Here is a 21,757-nt window from a genome sequence, read left to right on the forward strand (position 1 = left end):
ATAAGAAAATAGGTACAAATTTTTCTGATTCCAATACCCCAGAAAGTTCCGATTCTGATTAATCATCCCAACTCTAATATACATATATATATATTAATGACCTAATTTTATTTGTTTTTTTCCATATTATTTTCTGTAATTTCTTTTAAATATAATGTTAAATCAACTTTGTTTTTCAACGAATAATAATCAAACATTTTGTTTTCTGTTCACTTTTATTAAACTGACTAGCAGGGCTACCTGCCATTGCCCAAGACAAAAATATATCATATTTGTATGAAAACTATTATCTTTTCTATCTTTCCTTTTCTCCTTCTTTCATTTCTCCCCTCTTTCTTCTCACACACACACACACACACACAGAATTTGTATTTAGATTTTTCAAGGAATGTGTCAGCATAAACGAAGTCCATGCTTCCGTTCAGTCTCGAAAGACAAATGATACCCCTTAGGGGCAGTAGCACGTGTAATTGTGAGGCAAGGGTTGCGCAATCCCAGCCACAATCGGCACTGTTTGAGTCCAGTTGCAAGGAGAAGACCAGGACGACTGGAAACAATGCCGAGATAAGCGGAGAGCACATACAGTACCTGGAAGTCCCAAATGGTCCTCCATTTTGTACTGACCAGGTTCAACGTTGCTTAAATGAAGTAACTCCTTGATTAAATAATCAGTTACTTTCCTTTATTTACTGCACTAGTTTGGGTACCCCGTGTTGCCTGGGTGTTTGGAGGTGTGTGTTGAGCAAAAAAAGAAGTGGTAGTAAGCAGGCACACCCATGATGCGAAGGAAGAAAAGAATGTGAAAAACAAAATGTGACGTCTTTGCTGTTATGTCCATCGCCAAACCGGAAGTGGTGGAGGTTTAAATTAAGGCTAGTCAATCGAAAAGAGGGATAACTTTCGAAAATATCGTTGGAAAAAGCAACCCCTCCCTGTAGAAAAGTGCCCAGTTGTGGGTGAAGGAATTAATGTTTTTAGCCAATTTTTCGATATTTGTTGGCCGAAGGATCGAGCTTCAAAACGATACCGATCTCATGAAAATCCATTGTTGAAAGTTTTAGGCGGACATACATACATTTAAACAGACAGGTGAGATTTATATTTAGTACATAATTTGGCTATAAAACTGCTGACACCCCTGACAAAATCTGTATCAGTTTAGGGGGAAAAAAAATTATTTTCTCAATTTGAGAAAATTATTCATCCGGAGCAATATCAATCATGGAAATACTAATTTTGTGGTTATTTGTGTTGTTTTAAAGTTTTAGTTGGGCATACAAACATACATGCATACACACAGACAGCTGCCCTTATAGATTATCTTATTATAATGGAAATGAAAGCTCTTTATTTTTGCAACAATTTATTAAATAATTCCCTTAATAAGTATGTGGAAACACATACATTAACACTTTGAGTAGACTTTCGACTTTAGCTGCCGTTAAAATGTAAATAACAGAAAATGCTCAAGTCAAGGTTTCCCAAACTTAAGTCACTGTATTTAATCTATTACTGATAGGACCATTGTGCTAGAGCAGAGAAAAGTTATCAGATTACAGCTCTTTTTTTCTGCATGAAAACTGATTAAAAAATGTTCTACATGTCTGAATACCCTCTATACCAAATTTCCAGTCTGTAGATCAAAGATTTGTGGAGTATATAGGTTGAGAAGTGTCCACACACACAAACACAAACATTCTTACTTTTGTAGATAAATAGATAAGAAATAGAAATAAAAAGGAAAACCTAAATCATTTCAGTTCATAAATGTTTCGTTTAAAAGATTTCTTCATGATAATTGAAGAAAGTTAATTAAAACACACAAGTGCATTACTTGGAAATACCTGGTGTATATGCAACGTGAAAAAAGTTGCTTTTTTTGTTTCCTCTTTTGGATGGGAGATAGTGCTCAATTAAATAAGAGCACACAGCATATTTCAATATTATGCATTTATTGAGTGATTAGACATACTATACCTTATACGTAAGTAACCAAACACATTTGTTAATGTTAGCAATTAACAGGTGTGTCTGACCCCCCCCCCCCCACCAAAAAAAATCCTAATGTATATAGCATGTCGAATCGTCCAATAAATATATAAAATTGAAACATACACATATGACTATTTATATGTACAAACTTTTTAATGCATTATTTCTATTGTATAAAGTATTTCATATTTCAGATATACAACATAATCACGTTTACACACCAGTTCTTGGACAGTCACCAAAGTTAAGCAACAATGAGCCTGGCTAGTGCCAAATGGGTAACCATTTCAGAGTACTAAGGCACTATATGTGCTCTCTACTTATCTTGGCATTGTGTCCAGTCATTCTGAACATATTCTTGCAACTGGAATTAAAACGGTACCGACTCAGGAGAGGTTTGGTTGGAGACTGTGTGATTCCTGCCACAAAAAATTTTCATGTGCAGACACCCTTCAGTGGATATCCATAATCTGACAAGATTGAACAGAGCCGTTTTTGTTTTGTTTTGTTTTTGTTTTGTTTAGATGTGTTTATATTTCACTGATAATTCTATTAACAATTTAAGTTTAAATTCAAATTGTTTTATCTTTTTTAGGGGTTGTTTTTTGACTTCATCACTTATTGGCACATTAGCCTTAAGTCTCACCATTCCACTGTCGATGCTTGCAGATGTGATAGTTAAAGGAGTAAGTCATTATGCTTTATTATACTCAACTAGCTGTCCCAGCCTGGCATTGCTCAAGAATCTTTTTATTTCCGTTTTTGTTTTTTTGTTTGTTTTTTTTTTACTATATGTCTTTATTTCTTTTATTTTTTTCATTATGCATTTTTAATTATTTATCAGGAAATCTACTGTCTGAAAACCACTCCATATTAAGAATTTAAGATTTAATGCTTAAAAAAAATTTTTATTCAAAAATTTGAAAAAAAATTCAATTTCATTTTTATAAATAGAAATGTTCATTAAAATCAATTTTTTGCGCTCGTCTGGTCTTTCAATCATTAAATATTGAATTCTTAATATCGAGTGCTTTTCAAATGGTCGATTTCCTATTATCGACGCATACGTTCTAGCAATGTTAACGCTGTTAATGAACATTTAAACATCATTCAACCTCAATTTATGCCAGGTGTTATCTCCACCATGACACATAAGAAAAAAAAAGAAAAAAAAAATCTCTTGGTATTTCTTGAAGAAGAATATTTTATTATTCAAAAATTTGGGGAAAATAAATTTCATTTCAATTTTATTTTAATAAATAGAAATGTTTATTAAAATCAATTTCACACTTGTTTCGTCTTTCAGCTGTTAAATCTTAATTATTATTATTATTATTATTATTTTTTATTTTTTTTTTTTTTAGCAACTTATTAAAGCAAAAACTGAATTTGGGAAGTTAAATTATTATGACATTGTTTGATCATTAAATAATTAATTTAATGAACCAAATTGTTATGAAAATATAACTAATTTTTGTTGTTTATAAAATTACAAGAACGATTACTCCTAGCAATTGTGTTCCAAAATTCATAATTTAGGAGTGAATCCTATACAAAGAAATATATAAAGATATACACATATACCTAACTTGATATAAATCGAGATTGAATATAATAGATACAAAAAATGAATAGAAATAGCTCCAAAACTTTCAATCTTTTAATACATAAGATTTTGCTAAGAATTTTTGTTATGGAGAGGTGCGAGCGAGCTAATGTCCAGGCAAACGAAAATAAACAATGGAATCCCCGGGCTGGTGACGACCTGGATCCATGACGTCAAATCGGTTCTGGTTCAGACCGAAAACCAGCGAAAAGTGTTAATAACAAGCTGACAAAGAACTGGGTTAAGAGGTCGAAGATGAACAGGGTAGACAGTTAGAGACGGACAGCTGAGGGACAAATTGTCACAGTTTGCAACCACCCCTACCACGAACCCCCCCACCGCTGTCATTGTGTTGAAATGTGTTTACTAAATATATCGTAAAATAAACTAAGTCTATTTTTATAAACAAAGTGTCTCGTATTCCTTGATAAATTAACTGCCCATTTTAATCGCTAGATGATCATCGGCCGGACACACATATATGTAACATTTTAAAAGCAGTTTGAATGACTTTTTATTCACAAATATAAATGCTTCTAGTTTTATTGTTCAGACTGTTATCCTCATTTTCATAGATTGTGTTTCATGACGTTTTGACCACCTATTCCTCTGGCCTTTATCAGGTGGTTAACTGTGGCGGGATAGGAATGCTGAGTCTCTTAACTGCAACTTCAGCAATTACTGCCTTCCATAGTTGTTGTCGCCTCACCATGTTTCTGCCAACTAATCCACTGGTCAGCTTTGGGTAGGATTGAAACCACTATTTTCAGAAAATGCTCACCTGGAACCATAGAGACTCAACACTTCCATCCACTGCGTCACAGGCGCCAAAGGATGATAGAGATATTGAATAGTTGACCGAAACGTCATGAAACAACTATAAAGATAGCGATAACAGTCCGCAAATAAATAAATATACAAATTAGTCATCTCAAAGGATTCCAATAATAAAATAATAATATGCTTCCAAATTCATTCCACATATGTTTGTATATATTTGTGTAGAGAATTTACTGATGAACTAATTAACCAGTTATTATGAATTTTGGAACACAGCTTTTAGGCATAATGGTGAGTAATGTGACCTATATTTAGTTTAATTTATTTTTATACAAATGGGGAAAGAGGAGATGGAAATCTTGTCTAAAATTTACATATTTCCGATTTTTGTAAAATACAATGATCGTTATTCATGAAATTCTTTATTTGGCCAATCAATTCTAATGTTCTGACTTCCTTACTCCTTCCACACTTCTCATTATCCCTCAGAAACTCCTTACCTTCCTTGATCTCTTATGCCACTCAAAAACTGATGCTTGATTCATGCAAGATGGTTCAAAAGCAATCCGAAGCATTCCATATGTTTCTGTGGCATTTTTTCCAAGTTTAAGATAAAATTTTATTGCATATCATTCTTAAGTGTCCTCACATCCAGGTTGCATTTTTTTGAAATTCACCAGCTGTGACAATCAGGCTTTAGTATAGTGTATTCCAATTCCTGCTGTAACTATACATTTGAGCCTGAAATCATAAAATTTGGCCAGTCATCTCATAAGATGTATAGCAGTAACATAGTGAATTTTTATATCTACAACAGTTTTAAATGCCTGTACAAAAAAGTCTGGAAATTTATTGTAGGCACCTTGTACATTATTTTTGTTTGACCGAATGTGTCTGAGTTTTTTAAAGGATGTATTATAATCTTGTTTTTTAAATGTGTTTTCAGGTTCCATATACGTGGATGTTTTATGTCGGTTCTCTACCTGTATTTATATCATTTTTTGCTGTGACATTATTAGCCCATTATGAAAACTGGGACCCTGTGATGATAGGATTAAGAAAAATTTTACATTGTATATGTCGACAACGGCAGCTTCTTCCAAGGTGAGATTTCAGTCTTTTCAACTAATCTTTTTTTTTTTTGTTGTTATTCTTGCAAAAATGTGTTTTAATTTTAAATCCGTTTTTACAAAACAAAATTTACGAAAATTGCTAATAAGTCGCGTCCATTTTAGTAAATTGCTTCGTAAGATCGCCTTCCGACTAATATTGAATGAAATGCGATGTTTGTAAAAGAATTGTTGTATTAGAAAATTCCTTCCCTTTACTCAAAAGTTGTCGATAAGAAATAAATATACCTCCTTCCATTATTATTAAATAAATACCTCATGGTGATCTTGGTTTTATTATTATTCACTGTAAACAAGACCTATTATCACTGATGCATAGGGGCTACTATGATAAGGGCCGTATTAATAAGGGGAAACCTTAATGGGGAGTTGGGAAGCAAGGCATTTGTTTGCATTACGTTCAAATTTCTGCATGTTGGTACATTCTGGCAAACGGTAAGCAGGAAAGAAATTCCAAAGGTAAGAAACCCATATTGCCATGAAAGCATTCTAATTAGATAATTGTGATAAGGACCAGATTTATAAAGAGTCAAGCTGGGTAGGAAAATGAACAGTAAGATATTTGTTCACATTGCATTTAAGTTTCTATATGTTGGTTCGGTTGGAGCAAAAAGGAGCAGGAAAGGAATACAAAAAGCAACCGCTCTGATAAAATAAGTTATCAGATCAAAATTCTTCCAACATCTATTGATTCTGCAGTGAAGGGGTGGAATTGTGCTACTAATCGGGTGAGTCAAGGATATTTTCATTGAGGCGTTACAAGTGCAGTAAGTTTATTAAAGCACATTCTGAACAGGGATTCTACGTTGCAGCAGTACAACAGAGGCTAGAGGCTTGGCATACAGTGCGGGACCTATGTTAGAAGCAATACATACAGGTGATTGTGAAGAAATATGAATTTAAGGAGCAAATTGAGAAGAAAATTAGAGTTTTCAATTATATTTTGAGCTATTTAGTAAGAGTTGAACTGGCCTGTTTGACATCATGCTAATGGGGTTGGGAGATTGGCTTTTCATCCTTGTTTGAATCATATCAAATACTAAAAACGTAGCTTTTGGTGCCCCACCACCCCTGCTAAATACTCTGCATTAAAAGATAAAAAACAACAGTGAGTTCAATAATCCTGGTAAAAGAGTGGTACTTTTCCCTACATTTCAGTGTAGTTGCAATGAAAAGGGAGCCTTTGGGTTGCCATCGACTATGGTCAATCATTTTGATTTTAGTAAGAGTTATATCTTTGAAGATAAGTTTTGGTAATCCCAGAGGACCGTGCACACACACAAATTTTTTTTAACGACCAGTCCCTACAAGGGCTACACATGCGCATGGTTTATTTAATTACACCCCCCCCCCCTTTTTTTTTTATAACACAGTATTTTTTTTTTATTATTAGAATAGATTAAAGTTGTAAAAATTAAAGTTAATAAAAATAATCTCCGAACCAAATTTTTTTCATACAATATACCACTCTGAAAGTTGGTCCGAACTAAAACCGTTTATTTTTAAATAAAAGTAACCAAACCATTTTTTTTAGTTTTTTTTTTTTTTACATTACAATAAATTAAAGTTTTAAAAATACTCAAGGAACTCAATTTTTATTGGAGTAAACAAAGAAACTGAAAGAAATTAAGTTTAGCAAATGAGCCAATAAAAATCTGCGTGCTACAGGGACCAGTCATTAAGCAGAAAAAGTATGGTGTGCGGTTCCATTTCCTCCAGGAGTACCTAAGTTTTATCTATTTATATAATTACTGAATTTGTCTTTGTGAAAGATGAATATTCTTTAAATGCAAATCTGTAGAACACTGTGCCATGGGACTTCTTCCCAGCTGACTACAATATGATTATTTTCAAGCCTAATGTAAACAAATTCTTGTTAAGCCTACTTTTAAATCATTAAATTCTGTTCAATCATCAATGTGTCGTCTCACCATTTACCTGACATTTTTTCAACTTATTTTCTCTATAGACACACAACGGTCTTTATCCATAAAATTCTTTATTTGGCCAATCAGCTCTGGTGTTTAACTTCCTTCCCTACCTCTCATCATCCCTCATACTCGTTGCGGCCTTTGAATCTCTTACGCAACTCCAAAACTGATGCTCGATTCATGAAAGATGGTCCAAAAGCACTCTGAAGCATTCCATACATTTCTGTAGCATTTTTCCAAGTTTAAAACAAAATTTTATTGCATATTGTCCTTGTAAAGTGTCCTCGCGTCCGAATTGAATTTTGAAATTTACCAGCTGTGACACTCAGGCTTTAGTAGGGTGTGTTCCAATTCCTGCTGTACCTGTTCATTTTATCCTTAAGTGGCTTTTGGGCGTTGATAAGTGTTGACACCTTAGTTTTAAAAAATGCAACATTTACTCTAAATAATATATATTATTAAAATGGATATATATCTGTCTGTAACAGAAACTACATCATAATTCCCCTTATGTTTCTCCTATATGTTCTTTTAATTTACAATTATGGATTTCTGGTTTCTTTTATTTTAATGCATATTCAAAATAATTATGTGACTAAATAAATTACATTTTACAATGAAACTGTTGTGAATCAAAGTGCTGGCAAGCCATTCATTTTAGCATACATGTAACGGTTCATGTAATATCTTTTAATGATTTAAGATATCATTTACTAATTTAGTAATCGTATTTGGTTCTTGTCCAGAATTTCCCCTATATTAACAAAACAACAAGAAGGAAAAATTTATATTATGTACATGTAAAGAAACAAAAAATATCATATTCCAAAAATCACATAAATTGATCAAGTAGTTTTATTTTTATAAAGAAAATCATTTTAAACCAAAAATAATGGGAATTCATAGGCATTACAATATAAATTTAGTAAATATGAATTATTGAGCTATCTCCCATCATTGTCCCTTGAAATTTTTTTTCAAAATGGCATGAGATCATCACTCTTTTGATACACATAAAATTTGATTTTCTCTTTGATGTATATATCCATGATGAAATAAAAAAAGACATATTCCAAAAATCACATTGATCAAGTATTTTTATTTTTAAAAGAAAATAAAATTTTATAAGTATTCAAGAAGTGACTCTCAAGCATCATTTTGAAAAGAAATCTCAAAAAACAAGGGAGATAATTCTACCATAATCCATATTTATTCAGTAATGTCTACGAATTCCGATTAATCACTTGAAAATAATTTGCTTTATAAAAATAAAATTACTTGATCAATTGAAATGATTTTTTGAATGATATTTTTGTTTTGTCATGGATATGTACATCATACAGATTTTTTTGTTACTTGTTTATATATTTATTAGAGAAAAAAAGAGGAATAAGTAAATTATTTAAAGGGTTAAGTCATTTTAAAATTTTTGTGAGGTAAATTAATTTAGCAATGGAAGCTGAAGTGATATTCTTACCCAATCTGTTTTTAAAAAATATTTTTAAGAATTTGAATTTTTTTTTTTTTTTGTTATTTTTGCTTTCATAAAAATATTTATAGAAACAAAAGTAAATTCAGGTAATTTTTGTCAAGTTTTTGTTGAGCCGTTCCCTTTAAATAATCCAAATTCTACCCAATCTACACTATTACATATAGATTATATATATATATATATATATATATATATATATATATATATATATATATAATTTAAAGGAGATTAGAACAATAGTCTAAAGAGCAAAGTGTATTTTAATGTAATAGTAAAATTACTAGTTTAATTAAAATACAGGGAAAGAAAAAGTGCTCGTTGTAATTTAGATATATAATAAGCTCGATAGGTAAATATCCTAGAGCTAATTTAATATTTAGTAATGTGATTGATAATTTAAAAATCAAATTATAATTAAATTAAAAATCCGTTTCATAAGAAGGAACAACAACAAAATCAATTATTTGTACGATCGTTTCGGAAAACAATGTTTTTATTGTGGTAGACATCAAGTTACGGACAATAATTATTGCATATAGTTTTTTATTAAACAAGGTTTCCTCATCAGCAAATATTGGAAAGGGTTTTTATTAAATGTAAAAGACACCATAAATAAATCTAGCATATTAATTTTCTTATCAAGTTTTAAATCCATACCTTTATTTGAATTTTTTTCCAGATACATCTGCCTTACTTTATTTTATAATTTTTTTATTCCGTTTAAATGAAAATAGAATATTCTAAAAGATTTTTTCTTTTTATCCACTTATTTTCTCAATGTAAAATTATTTTATTCAATTCATTTAAATAGTTTTTCTTATTTAATCGTCTGTATTCTGGTTTGAAAGAATATTAATAAGAATAGAAGAAAAATCTCATAAATATTTATAGACACGAGAAAAAAATAAATCACTATTTGAAGAAGATACCTGAAAAGAATATCAAAAGTTACTATGAAGTATTACTATTCTTACTGTCAGCTATTAATCGAATTTTAAATAGACTAGCAAAAAATATGCAGCTGAAGGGTTATATAATGGTTAAAGGACACTAAATACAATACGTAGTTAAAGGACACTAAATACAATACATAGTTAAAGTAAAATTGTTTTATACAATTAAAATAATTTCCAATGATGTTTACATTTTTATTGTCACTTACATTTGAATCCATGTTTTAAAATTTGACCTAAATCCTACATCTATGACATCATGGCCAAACTATACTTGCAAGGGGCTTTCAATCCAGACTTTTTTTTTTTTGTATGGCCACTTTTATTGATAGTACATACATGAAACTCTATTCCCCTTTGAAGTAATCTCCTCCGGCTGCAATGCACTTGTTGTACCATTCCAACAGCTTCTGGACGGCCCCTTGGAAGTCCTCTTGTGTGAGCATGTTAATGACCCTCATCACAGCCTCTTTCATCTCCTCAATAGTCTCATAATGGCAGCCTCTAAGGTTTTCCCTGGGATTAGGAAATAACCAAACATCACAGGAAGCAAAATCTGGGCTAAAGGAAGGGCGAGGAACTGTTTTGATGCCTATGCTCTTTCTTTCTGGTCTTCTCTGGGCACCCTTGGGACAAACTTAGTGCAAATCTTCTGCATCTTCAGTTCCTTGCAAATAATTGTGTGTACAGTTCCCACACTGATATCAAACTGTGCACTTATTGTCTCTATAGACACACAACGGTCCTTATCCATTTGGCCAATCAACTCTAGTGTTCTTGCTTCTCACACCTCTCATCATCCCTCACAGACTCTCTGCCTTCCTTGAATCTCTTGTACCACTCAAAAACTGATACATGATTCATGCAAGATGGTCTAAAAGCAATCTGAAGCATTCCATACGTTTCTGTGACATTTTTTCCAAGTTTAAAACAATTTTATTGCATATCATTCTTGTAAAGTGTCCTCACATCAAGATTGCATTTTTTAAAGGTCTCCAGTTGTGACGATCAGGCTTTAGTAGGGTGTATTCCAATTCCTGCTGTAGCTGTTCATTTGAACCTGAAATCATAAAAATTGGCCCATCATCTTATAAGGTGTAAAGCAATAACATACTGAATTTTCAAGTGTCTACGACAAGTTTAAATGCCTATACAAAAAAGTCTGGAAACTTATTGAAGACACCTTGTGTGTGTGTGTGTGTGTGTGTGTGTGTGTCTCTCTCTCTCTCTCTATCTATCTATCTATATATATATATATATATATATATATATATATATATGGTTTTGATTTTCAATCATGGCTTCCACTTTGTTTATTGGGAATTTATTATTTACAATTAATTTTTTTTCATTCACAAATGTGGCTAAGATCTCTGATATTTCAAAATAAGATAAATTCCATAATGCATATATTATGTTTCAAAGAATTGTGACAGACAGATGGACAACATCTCTACTTATATATGTTAAATAAAAATTAAGACTAATTTCATAATGGCATTTAATATTTTTATTAGTTATTTTATTATTACATATATCAGCAAAACTTTTAATATAAAATAGGCATTGTTTATTTCATATGATGTATTGATATAATTTAAGCTGTATTTGTTTAGATATGTAATATGAATCCTAAATTATACAAAATTGCATGAATTAAATAAAGTCTATTTCATGTAAAAAAAATTTCTCAGTTATTTTATGCAGTTAAATAGTTCCTTCTCCTTTTTCTACATATATAAATCAGTGACTCATTAAAGTCTTTATTTAAAAAAAATAAAACGCATTAATATTTTTATTTTATAACTTATTTAAGTCAAGAAAAAAAAAAAAAATGACCCCCCTCCCCCCAAAAAGAAAACAACCTCATTCATTCACACACACACACACACACACACACACACACACACACACACAAAAAAAAAAAAAAAATGAATTGTTTGTCTGGCTTACAGTTCTGGATATAATAGTTCCAGATAGTAGAACTCAGTTTCTTTCAACTAATTTTAAATTATTTTGTAAATGTTATGCAATTGAACTCTTAACTTCTCCACCTTATCACTCAAGGTCTAATGGACAATCTGAAAGGTTTTTGGCCACCTTTAAAAGAGCATTAAAACAATCAAAAGGAGAGGAGACGGAGGAAGAAACACTTGAGGAGTTTTTAAGTGCCTACAGACAAACTTCAAATACAGACAGAAGAAAGTTGCCAGCAGAATTTCTGATTGATCAAGGCATCACTACCATTTTTGAAAAATTAATGCCGCAGGTATCAGTCAATTCAACGTATACAAAAAGAAACATGAAGATGTTTTCAAACCGATGAAATTGTTTACTTCCTTAATTGTGAAACAGGAAAAAAAATGTTGGGAAGCTGTGAAAATATGCAAATGTATTGGAAAAATAACAGTATCTATAGCAAAATTACATTTAAATCAACTTTGATCAAGGATTGATTGTTGAAATGCAGTGAAAGATGTTGCCTATGGATTTATTCTGCAACGTTTTCAACTTGCACACTCCAGCATAATAGTCAATATCACTTGTATATTGAGCAGAGCTCTTAAAACTCAACAACCCAAAATGAAGACCTTATTCTCTTTAAAAAAAAAAAAAGGAAAGGAAAGGAAAAAAAGAGGGACTATCTAAAAGAGAAAGATGTAATTTGACTAATCTGTTCTTACCTACTTTTATTTGAACTTGTCAAAGGTGTGTATAATGACTGATACGCACTGTTTTCGGTCATTACTTTTTTTATTCTGTAAATAAATATTTTTTTATGATAACGTCTCGTGTTTTCTTGTACCAATACTAACACCCATTTACAACAATATTTATGGATTTTTTTTTCTTTTAAATTTTAATTCTATAAAAACTTAAATATAAACCTAATATGCATATTTTTCTTAAATATAAACTTATATATTTTTTTCTTTATTTATCTATATAACATTCTGCTTTTTCTTTTCTTAGTTAGTCCATACATTATTATGCTATGTCAACTACAATTTTTTAAGGTTAAAAAAAGGCCAAATTTTAAAAAATGGCTTAAAAAAAGGCCAAATTTTAAAAAAAATTTGGCTTAAAAAAGGGCAACCACTACGAATGAAAAAATATTTTTAAGCCAAATTTTTATTTTTTAAAATTTTTGAACAACCACTGCGAATGAAAAATGTTTAATCAACAGATATATTTTGATAAAGCTGATATTTTTCTGGATGATGCAAAAAAAATAGTTTTTTTGACAGAAAAAAAACCTATAACACGCAGGAAATATTTCCATAAAAATGCAATGGACATTGTTTTCATAGAAATGTGAATATAAACTATGGGGAAATGAAAAAAGAACTCATATTTGCTGCATGTTATTGGTTTTTCTGTCCAAAAATTTTTTTTTTTGCGCTATCCAGAAAAATATCAGTTTTATCAAAACATATTTGTTGATTCAATACATATATTTTTCATTCTGTGGATGATAATGATAATAATAATGTATTTATGGTTGAATTTTTTGTACAATTTTTTAAAAGCATTTTTTAATTATAATTTTAGTCTTTTAGCAAATAATTTCAGAGAAAAAAAAATAATTTAAGTGGCAGTTTCTGTCTGTTAATGCAAACTAACATTTTCTTTTCAATTGAAAAATGCAAGGTAAGAATTTTTTGGAGTAGAATATATCAATTTGAAAATATGGGTGAACTATGAGGTACAATAAGCAGCACATTTTGAACCAATTTCATTGAATTTGCTAAAACCAATCCAAGATTTTGGTAAGCCAATAAAAAATTATGATTTGGGTTTTATAAAATACTAAAAAAAAAAAAAGGTGCTTACTTAGGATTAAACTGTTTTTTTTTTTGTTTTTTTTTAAACTAGCACACAGAAAAATCTCTAATGTACATATCTGTCACAGAAGGCAGTTGTCATATTCCAAAAAGCATGTAAATTGATCAAGATTTTTTTTTTTTAGAAAGGAAATAATTTTTTACAATTTTTAGAAATTTTACCAAAAATTTATAGCAATTACAAGACTGGTTTTGATAGTTCAAATTGAGTTGTCTCCTTATTTATAAAATATAGTGGATCAAACTGTTTTACTTTGTCATAAAATTTGATTTGCTTGATTTATTTATTATCCTCATCTTTAGTTATCGTTTGTGAAACAAGATGAGGATAATAGTCCGCAATAGATAAATTAATAAATAATACTCATCTAAATAATGAATTCCAATTAAATTGATTTTCTTACTTAAAAAAATTTTTTTTACAATTTTTAGAAATTTTACCAAAAATTTATAGCGATTACAAGACTGGTCCAATCTTTTAGAATTTTAATAATGTACATACATATCATGGAGCGAATATGTCAAAAAAAAAAAAAAAAAAAAAATTGATCAAGTACTTTTTTTTTTTTTTTTTTTTTTTTTTTTTGACATATTCGCTCCATGATAAGTATGTACATTATTAAAGTTCTAAAAGATTTTTCTTGTTTTTGAAAATATGTTTCATTCTAAATATGTCAAACAATTTTCCCCACTCCTTATCTGTGCCAAAATCAAAACGTAGATTCCATGAACAAAACTTCTTTCTTAGAAGTGCACGCCTGTGGAACTCTGTTCCGGTTGCCTGTTTCCCAACTGACTACAACCTTGATGTCTTCAATCCAATGTAAACACATTCCTGATGAACCGCCTCCTTAAGACACTTTATCAAATCTCCAACATTAATGTACTGTACACACAATAACCCTTATCCCCGAGTGGCTTCCGGGCCTTGATAAGTGGTGACTACCTTGTAAAAAAATAAAAAATAAGCACCCTAAAAAGCATGTAGATGCTGTACGTCAGTGATACGTAAAAGAAAATGAAAGTAAGATACCAAATTCAAACGTTTGCATTGACTCAAATTGTTCAAAGCCAAATTATTGGACATCATCTGCGATTGATGAACCATGACCTACGCATGGATCCACTCAGCAACTCTTGTATGATGAGCTAGTCTGAAACGCACAAATACAAGGATTCTTAAGTTTTGGGATTGGATTCCAGTCTTGAGTTCAATGCAGCAAACAGAAAACAATTCAAAGACACTGTCCATGAGGTGAAAAATTCTTTTAAGGAGCAAGAAACATGTCCAGTTAAGAGACCGTAAAGAAAATATTTGGCAGAGCTTTTCCGGATCATTGGAATTCAAGACTCGCAGGCTGAAAATTCCAAATATGTTTCATGACCCTCTCCATAGATTCCATGAACAAAGCTACTTTCTTAGAACTGCACGCCTGTGGAACTATGTTCCGTCTGCCTGCTTCCCACCTGACTACAACTTGGATGTCTTCAAGTCCAGCGTTAACAAATTCCTAATGAATCGCCCTCTTAAGTAAACACTTCATTAAATCTCCACTCTAACGTACTGTACTTGCAATAACCTTATCCCCGAGTGGCTTCCGGGCCTTGATAAGTGGTGACCACCGTGTAAAAAAAAAAAAAAAATGCTCTAAGGACTGTAGTTAATAATGAAAAAAAAAATTGTCAAATTCTATTTTTTATTAGTATAACAAAGACTTTGTGTCGGTTTTCATTTGCAATTTGTCTTACAATTCTAAATATAAAACAATATCAAAACCATTAAATATATTTTTTCTTCATATGGTTTGATTCATTGGACTACTGTTCTCATCTTGCGTGTGATTTTCACAACGTTTTGGTCAATGTAACCTCAGACCTTCTTCAGGTGTATCTCGTCAAACTTGAGAATGTTTTTGTACAATTACTTAAGACCTCTATTCAGTCATGGATGATGCAACAAGTGTATGTTACTTCTGTGAAGTAAATAAAGGGTTCTGTTTGAAATTCCATCCAAATTCCTGACAATGACAAAAACATTCCCGGGGTCAACAAGATACATCTGAAGAAGGTCAGAGGTTACATCGACCGAAAAATGACACTAAAGAATAGTAGTCTGGTAGGGGAGGAATAATGCAATTAAGTGAAAATAAAAAAAGAACGAATTATAAAGACGGGGAGGGGTATCTTTGTCTATTATTCGAGGATGGCAATGAGAAATATATCAAAACAAAAAATCTATCAGTACAAACGAAACAATGGCAATATGAACTCATTGACTTAAATATATGAGAGAGGGGTAACTCGCGTGTTTTTTTTTTTTTTACTATGTTTCTTTTCTCCTTTGTTTTTAACTTTTAAAGTGGACTTTAACCATCATTTTATTCACTTCAGGCAATAGTTCACAGCACGTGGTGTTTCTTTATAGTATCCATCCAATGTTTTGGGTTATTCTCAGAATATCATGTCTCCTGTGTTCATGAAATTAACATTCTGTATTCTGAGAACGCCAGCTTGTTCTCCCAAGCATTATTTCTTTGCTCTCGCCGTTGATATGGAGTTCCTCCCAGGCGTTATCTCCTTTCGCTGTTGATGGGGGGGGGTCAATACCTCCTATCTTGACGGCATCGCTGCCTCTGTCGCTGGGGTAGGAATTTCGCACATCTGTCTGGCACTATGGCCGGCGGCGACTGCTGTACCAAAAAGGCCTCTTTTTTTTTTTTCTTTGTCTAGCAACAGGCATGGGTTGATGAGTTTCTGATCAAATGACCCGGTCATCTCGCTAGCTTACATGTCAAAAGGCTTTTCTCACCTCTCTCTCTCTCTCTCCTTCTCATACTGTTTTTTTCTCTCTCTTTGAAACTGTTTATTTGCCTTTTGTAAAATAATAAAATAACAAAAAAACGATACATTTCTCATTGGCCTGAAATTAAACGTTTCGATTTTTAATTAATTACGTAATCCAAGTCACAATTTATGTCAATGGTTTCATTTTTTTTTTTTTAAATTTCATTGTTACTTTATTTAAAAATCCAACAAATAAGAATGAAAATGGTAATATGAGGTTCTTGGAAGCTGGAGTATATAGGGATCTACATTGATTCCCAGGCAACATCTGGTGTGCCTATATTAGTCAACTAACTATACATACCAGCATTGGCTGGAATGCAGAGAAGTTATTTTGTTTTAACATTATTTGTTTCCACATAAGGTAGGCAACTCTTATTATATTCTTCAGTCTAAAATATGAGTTATCTCCCTTGCTGATTTTTGAGTTTTAGGTTATTTTTCAAAAATGTTTTATATTCGCAGCTATTTAAGCCGGACAGGGTAATTTAAAAAATGTAGTGAAATATTTATTATATTGCCAATAAAATGGTACCACAATAACAAATGAAAAAGAGCTAGTTAGAGGTAAAGTTTAATTTATCAGCTTACATGCTATTTCGGTTTCACTTTGAAAATCTGAAAAGATAATTTATATGGTAGCTTAAAAATGACTAACTAGTATCAGTGAAAAATAATTATGTAAACTAAATTACTTTCTATGAAACTTTTCTGCTTTTCTTTTTGGCATTTTTAGTTTACTTTGTTTAAATATTTATTGATATAATTTCAGTTTGTCATTTTATATTAAATTTTAAAGATCAACTTTAAAGGTTCTAAAATTCTATACTTGAAATCTTGTTTTCCTTTCAGTTTGATCTAAATTTTTATTTAGATTTATGGATAGGGGTCAGATTTATAAGGGGGCAATCTGGGTGGGGAATGGGAGTTTCAGAGTTTTCATATTATATAGATATTATAAACTATGTGAAAAAAAATGAACAAAATCAATTTTTGTTGTGCACTTTGTTCTAAAAGTTCCCCTATTCCTTTGACTAGTATAGCTCTGTAAACAAAAGCTTCATATAGAATTCTGTTTCGTATGAGAAAAAACAGAATTCCTGTCTATCTTCTTTTTTTTTTTTTTTTTTTTTTTTATTGTATATGTTTTGGTGATGGGACAATACCAAAAATTTTTTATGATTCTAATACAATTTCTGTTAAAGTCTCTTAACATGTAGCTGTGAAGTTATTGTTTTCTTTTCAGATTACCGTAAAAATGCATGTATCATATGGGCATATTTTTGAACATGTAAAACATACACTTTTGGAATGATTTATACATTTTTATTTTAATGGCAGTTTAAAATCAATAACTATTTATCAGTTAAAAGAATCGTTTTTGGCATTGGAAAATACACTAATTTTTCTGATTCCAATACCCCATAACTTCTGAATTGTCCAAGTACTAATATGTGTGCATGTGCAGCATCTCTTGGAGTATTTTTCATCATCAACCTACATGAAGAGTTGAGCACTTGTCTGCCTTACCAGTCAAAAATATAGTGTAGTCACATATTAGACAAAAGGTTAGATGCGATAGAAACATGCAAAAACATTCAACAGTGTTCATTTTTAAAATAGAAAGTTTTCAATGTTCATTTTCATTTATTCACTTAATTTTTATTTTACGCTGGGGCTTGGCCTTGCCCGGTTGTAAAATATGCTTAACCCTGCGTTAGTCGCCTGGGTGTTCCAAACATGATTAGTCCCAAATGTTTATATTGTTATTTTGGAAAATAAATCGTGAACCAGCAGGATTACTATATCTACAGTTCCTATTGAACAGTTTGAATCATTTGTAACTTGTTGATATTAATATAAAATAATACAAAAAAAAAAATGTAAAACTAAGAAAAAAATTTTTAAATCTTACATTTAGATCACATATATTTAAAAATACCCACAGGATACACCAGTTTGGTTATTTTTGAATATTTATGATCAACACAAAATGTTTTCATGAATTGAAATAGCAATAAAAATGAATGAGTTCATTACATAAACATTACTTTTCAATTTGATTCACCTCCAAGGAAAACTGAGATACAATTGCGCTATATCATGTGTGCTATACCTTCATAGTCAAGAGAAAGGAAAAAAATAAGTTGCCAATTAGGAATTATGAACACTTAAGCAAAATTGGGGTGATAAAACATCGCATAAGACTAACGCAAGGTCAAATATATTTTAATTCATGTAGATTTTGTATTATTACGGAGCCAATTCTCTGTTGAATATTATATTGTACCTAATATATAGTACTGATTTCAAAAGATTTAAAAAAAAAAAAAAAATATTTTTAAACTAGCTAGAATCGAAACTAAAACGTCTAGCACTCCAGTCATGTTCCCTTTTGTTTGAGCTATCGACAGAGAAATAAAAAAGATTTAAAATTGAACCACTTCAAGCTACCTTTGAATTTGCACATGCACAAAAGTAACAGAAATATACGGACAAGTTGAAATGAACATTTTGCATTTCATCTTTTCTGTACAGGTTATTCATCCATCCATTATTTTATTTGTTGTAAACTATCCTTGGTGTATACTTGCTATTTGCTGTTAATTTCAATGTTATGTAACTGGTAGTTTCAGAGTTTATCTGTTAAATATTTACACACACACATACACTTCTACTGTTTTATTTATATAGATTTTAAATAAAAAAATTTTCTTTAATCTTTTTTTTTGCATTCAATATTCACTTCTTCTTCTAATTAAATGCTGATAATCTTAAAAATGATAAAATATAAAAATTACACATTCTTCTATTGCTATAAAATGGTACCTTCCTGCAAATATGTGTGAAGTGGGAGCGAGAGTCTCTTTGGTTCTTTATTTTTCTTTCGGGACAAGATCAAAGTGTAGTATCTGTTCTTCAGATGCTGCACTTCAATTTGTTGTTCTCTGTCAGTGGAGGAGAAATCCTTCACGACTGAGACAATTTTTATTTTTGTTCCTTTTCTCCACGTTAAAAAACGACCCTGGTGTCTAACTCTGTCCCGTGGGGAGGCATTGTAAATAGGAACATTCATGGACAATTTTATATGAAGTCATTCCTTCGTTGATTTTGTATGCATTAGATTATTATATTGTTGTTTTTAGTTTCCCTGATATTTTTTTGATTAGAATTCTTTATTGAAAGACACCAAATATTACATGAGTGACCATATGAAAGTTGCCAACATCCTAAGTGAAAGTTTTTCTGTGGAATGAATTCGATTCGAACTTGGCACACTCAAGTTGCCAGTCAGTGTCGTTAACCACTGAACCACCCTTACCTCTCTTCTGCAAAGTAAAATTTGTTGCTTTCTAAACTGTCTTATTGTGAGAATAGTTGCATTGATGAATTTAGTGAATTAGATTTAATTAAATCGATTTTTTTTTTTTAATTTAATTTTGTTTTACAGGCAGCTAAATCCCACCCCCACACAGTAGAGATTCCTAGATGTAAAAGATCTTTCTACTCCAGTAGTTTCTTCCCCAGAACCGCTAGACTCTGGAATTCTATTCCAGGTTCCTGCTTCCCTAACTGTACTGACATGCAGAAGTTCAAGTGCAACGTGAACCGACATCTTGCTGCCCAAATCCCTACATAGTGCCCCAGTAGTTGCTGCCCCTGATAGTAGCCTCCTACACCAAAGTGGCAATGTGCCTTGTTTGGGGTGAAAATGTAATTAAAAAAAAAAAAAAAGGAATCTATAGAAAATGGTGGTACGAATAATGCTAGGCATGAAAAAATAAGAATTTCTAATTAAAATATTGTCTGACTGAATGAGTCATAATTTAAAACCGTTTGTGTGTGTGTGTGTGTGAGAGTTGCCGCTTCATTTCTCACATTACTTGCAACGTTTTCCATCTTTTGATCCCCATGTCTTCTATGGGGACTCTTGAGACCAGTATTTGATCTTTTTGGACTCAAACATTTCTGACAACTGTCTCCTTGATATATCATCTTGGGTTAGATGATGATTTTAGCATAATGTATATAATTGTGTCCTGAGTTTTTTTTTTTTTAAGTTTGAGGATAGGTATTGCATGGAGAGAAATGGTATGAGAATTATACGATTGATGTTTAATATAAGTCTTAAAGACAGGCTTAGATCTGATGACCTCAGAGGAAAATTAAATCTGGACAATATAGGAAGATGTATGCAGAACTGGAGACTTTATTGGTTTGGTCACATTAAAAGAATGAGTTCTTAGGTTAGTCGATGTAGAAAAGTTGAGGTGGTAGGAGAAGGCCAAAGAAAACATCGGAGAAACTGATAAGGATAAACTTAAAAGAAAAAGGGACAAAGACCTGGGCAGAGATAGATCAGTTTGGAAGTCAATTTTTAAAAACTGTGTTACTTTTTTTCACTGCGTGTTGTTTGACCTCCCCTCCGATCTTTATATGGTGTCTATCACTCTCATTTCCATCACTCTCACTCTCTCTCTCTCTCTCTCTCAAAAGTAAAAAAAAATACCCCTTGACCTCGTATCTCTTTCTACATTGACAAAAAGACAGCGAGAAAATAAGATTCTGTCGATGGCAAATATGTTGCTTGCTATTTTCTCTGTCAACTTCTCTGATTTTCTCTCTGCCACTGCTTCTCTTAAACCTTTTTCATCCACGATCTTTCCATATTGACAAAAACGATGAGAAACTAAAAGTAGTAATACTATTTAATCTGTAGCTTGAGTGGAAAGAGACTAATTTGGGATTCGGTCTTATTTATTTTTTAAATTTAACTGTGTATACTTTTTTCCTGATTCAAACAATCTAACTCCATCGATGATCGAAAAGATCACATTTTTACAAGTGTAAATGGTGGTTGTTGTTTCTTTAGAAGTTAGGTCATCCCTACAAAATTGTAATCTCCAGGTGTGATAATGCAGATGGCTCAGCAGCATTAATTTGTTTTGACAAATTGGTATTTGTACAGTTTAGTCAAGACATTAAAAAATGAAAATACCGAAAAAAAAAAAAAGTTTAAATTGAATGTATCAGTTATAGAACGAAGTTCTCCAAAAAAAAATTTCACTTAATTTCATCAAGTAGTTTTTTTTTTTTTTTTTTTTTTTTTTTACAGCGGAAAAACACGTTTTTATGAGAGCACGTTGAAGGCAGCCATCTTGGATTTAAAAAAAAATTTTTGTT

The 21,757-nt window shown here is 31.3% G+C and overlaps 1 protein-coding gene across 7 annotated transcripts in view; it reads left to right on the top strand.

The window, feature by feature from the left end:
- Nucleotides 1-21,757, top strand: part of LOC145285795 (solute carrier family 35 member F5-like) — a 208,291-nt gene that overhangs the window by 131,214 nt on the left and 55,320 nt on the right. For 4 of the 7 annotated variants that reach the window (XR_013869074.1, XM_080134171.1, XM_080134170.1 and 1 more), the window contains exons 11-12: nucleotides 2,588-2,678; nucleotides 5,325-5,482. Coding sequence is in view for 6 of the 7 variants with exons in the window: in XM_080134171.1 (XP_079990297.1) it covers nucleotides 2,588-2,678; nucleotides 5,325-5,482 (249 nt within the window). In the remaining variant the exon portion in view is untranslated. Of the gene's footprint in view, nucleotides 1-2,587; nucleotides 2,679-5,324; nucleotides 5,483-11,951; nucleotides 12,668-21,757 lie in introns of those variants that run through there. The other 3 variants (XM_080134167.1, XM_080134168.1, XM_080134166.1) reach the window with 1 other exon arrangement.

Source organism: Euprymna scolopes, chromosome 10 (genome assembly GCF_053919585.1).
Source record: "Euprymna scolopes isolate OS-2025 chromosome 10, ASM5391958v1, whole genome shotgun sequence".
Classification (NCBI taxonomy): Eukaryota; Metazoa; Mollusca; class Cephalopoda; order Sepiida; family Sepiolidae; genus Euprymna; species Euprymna scolopes.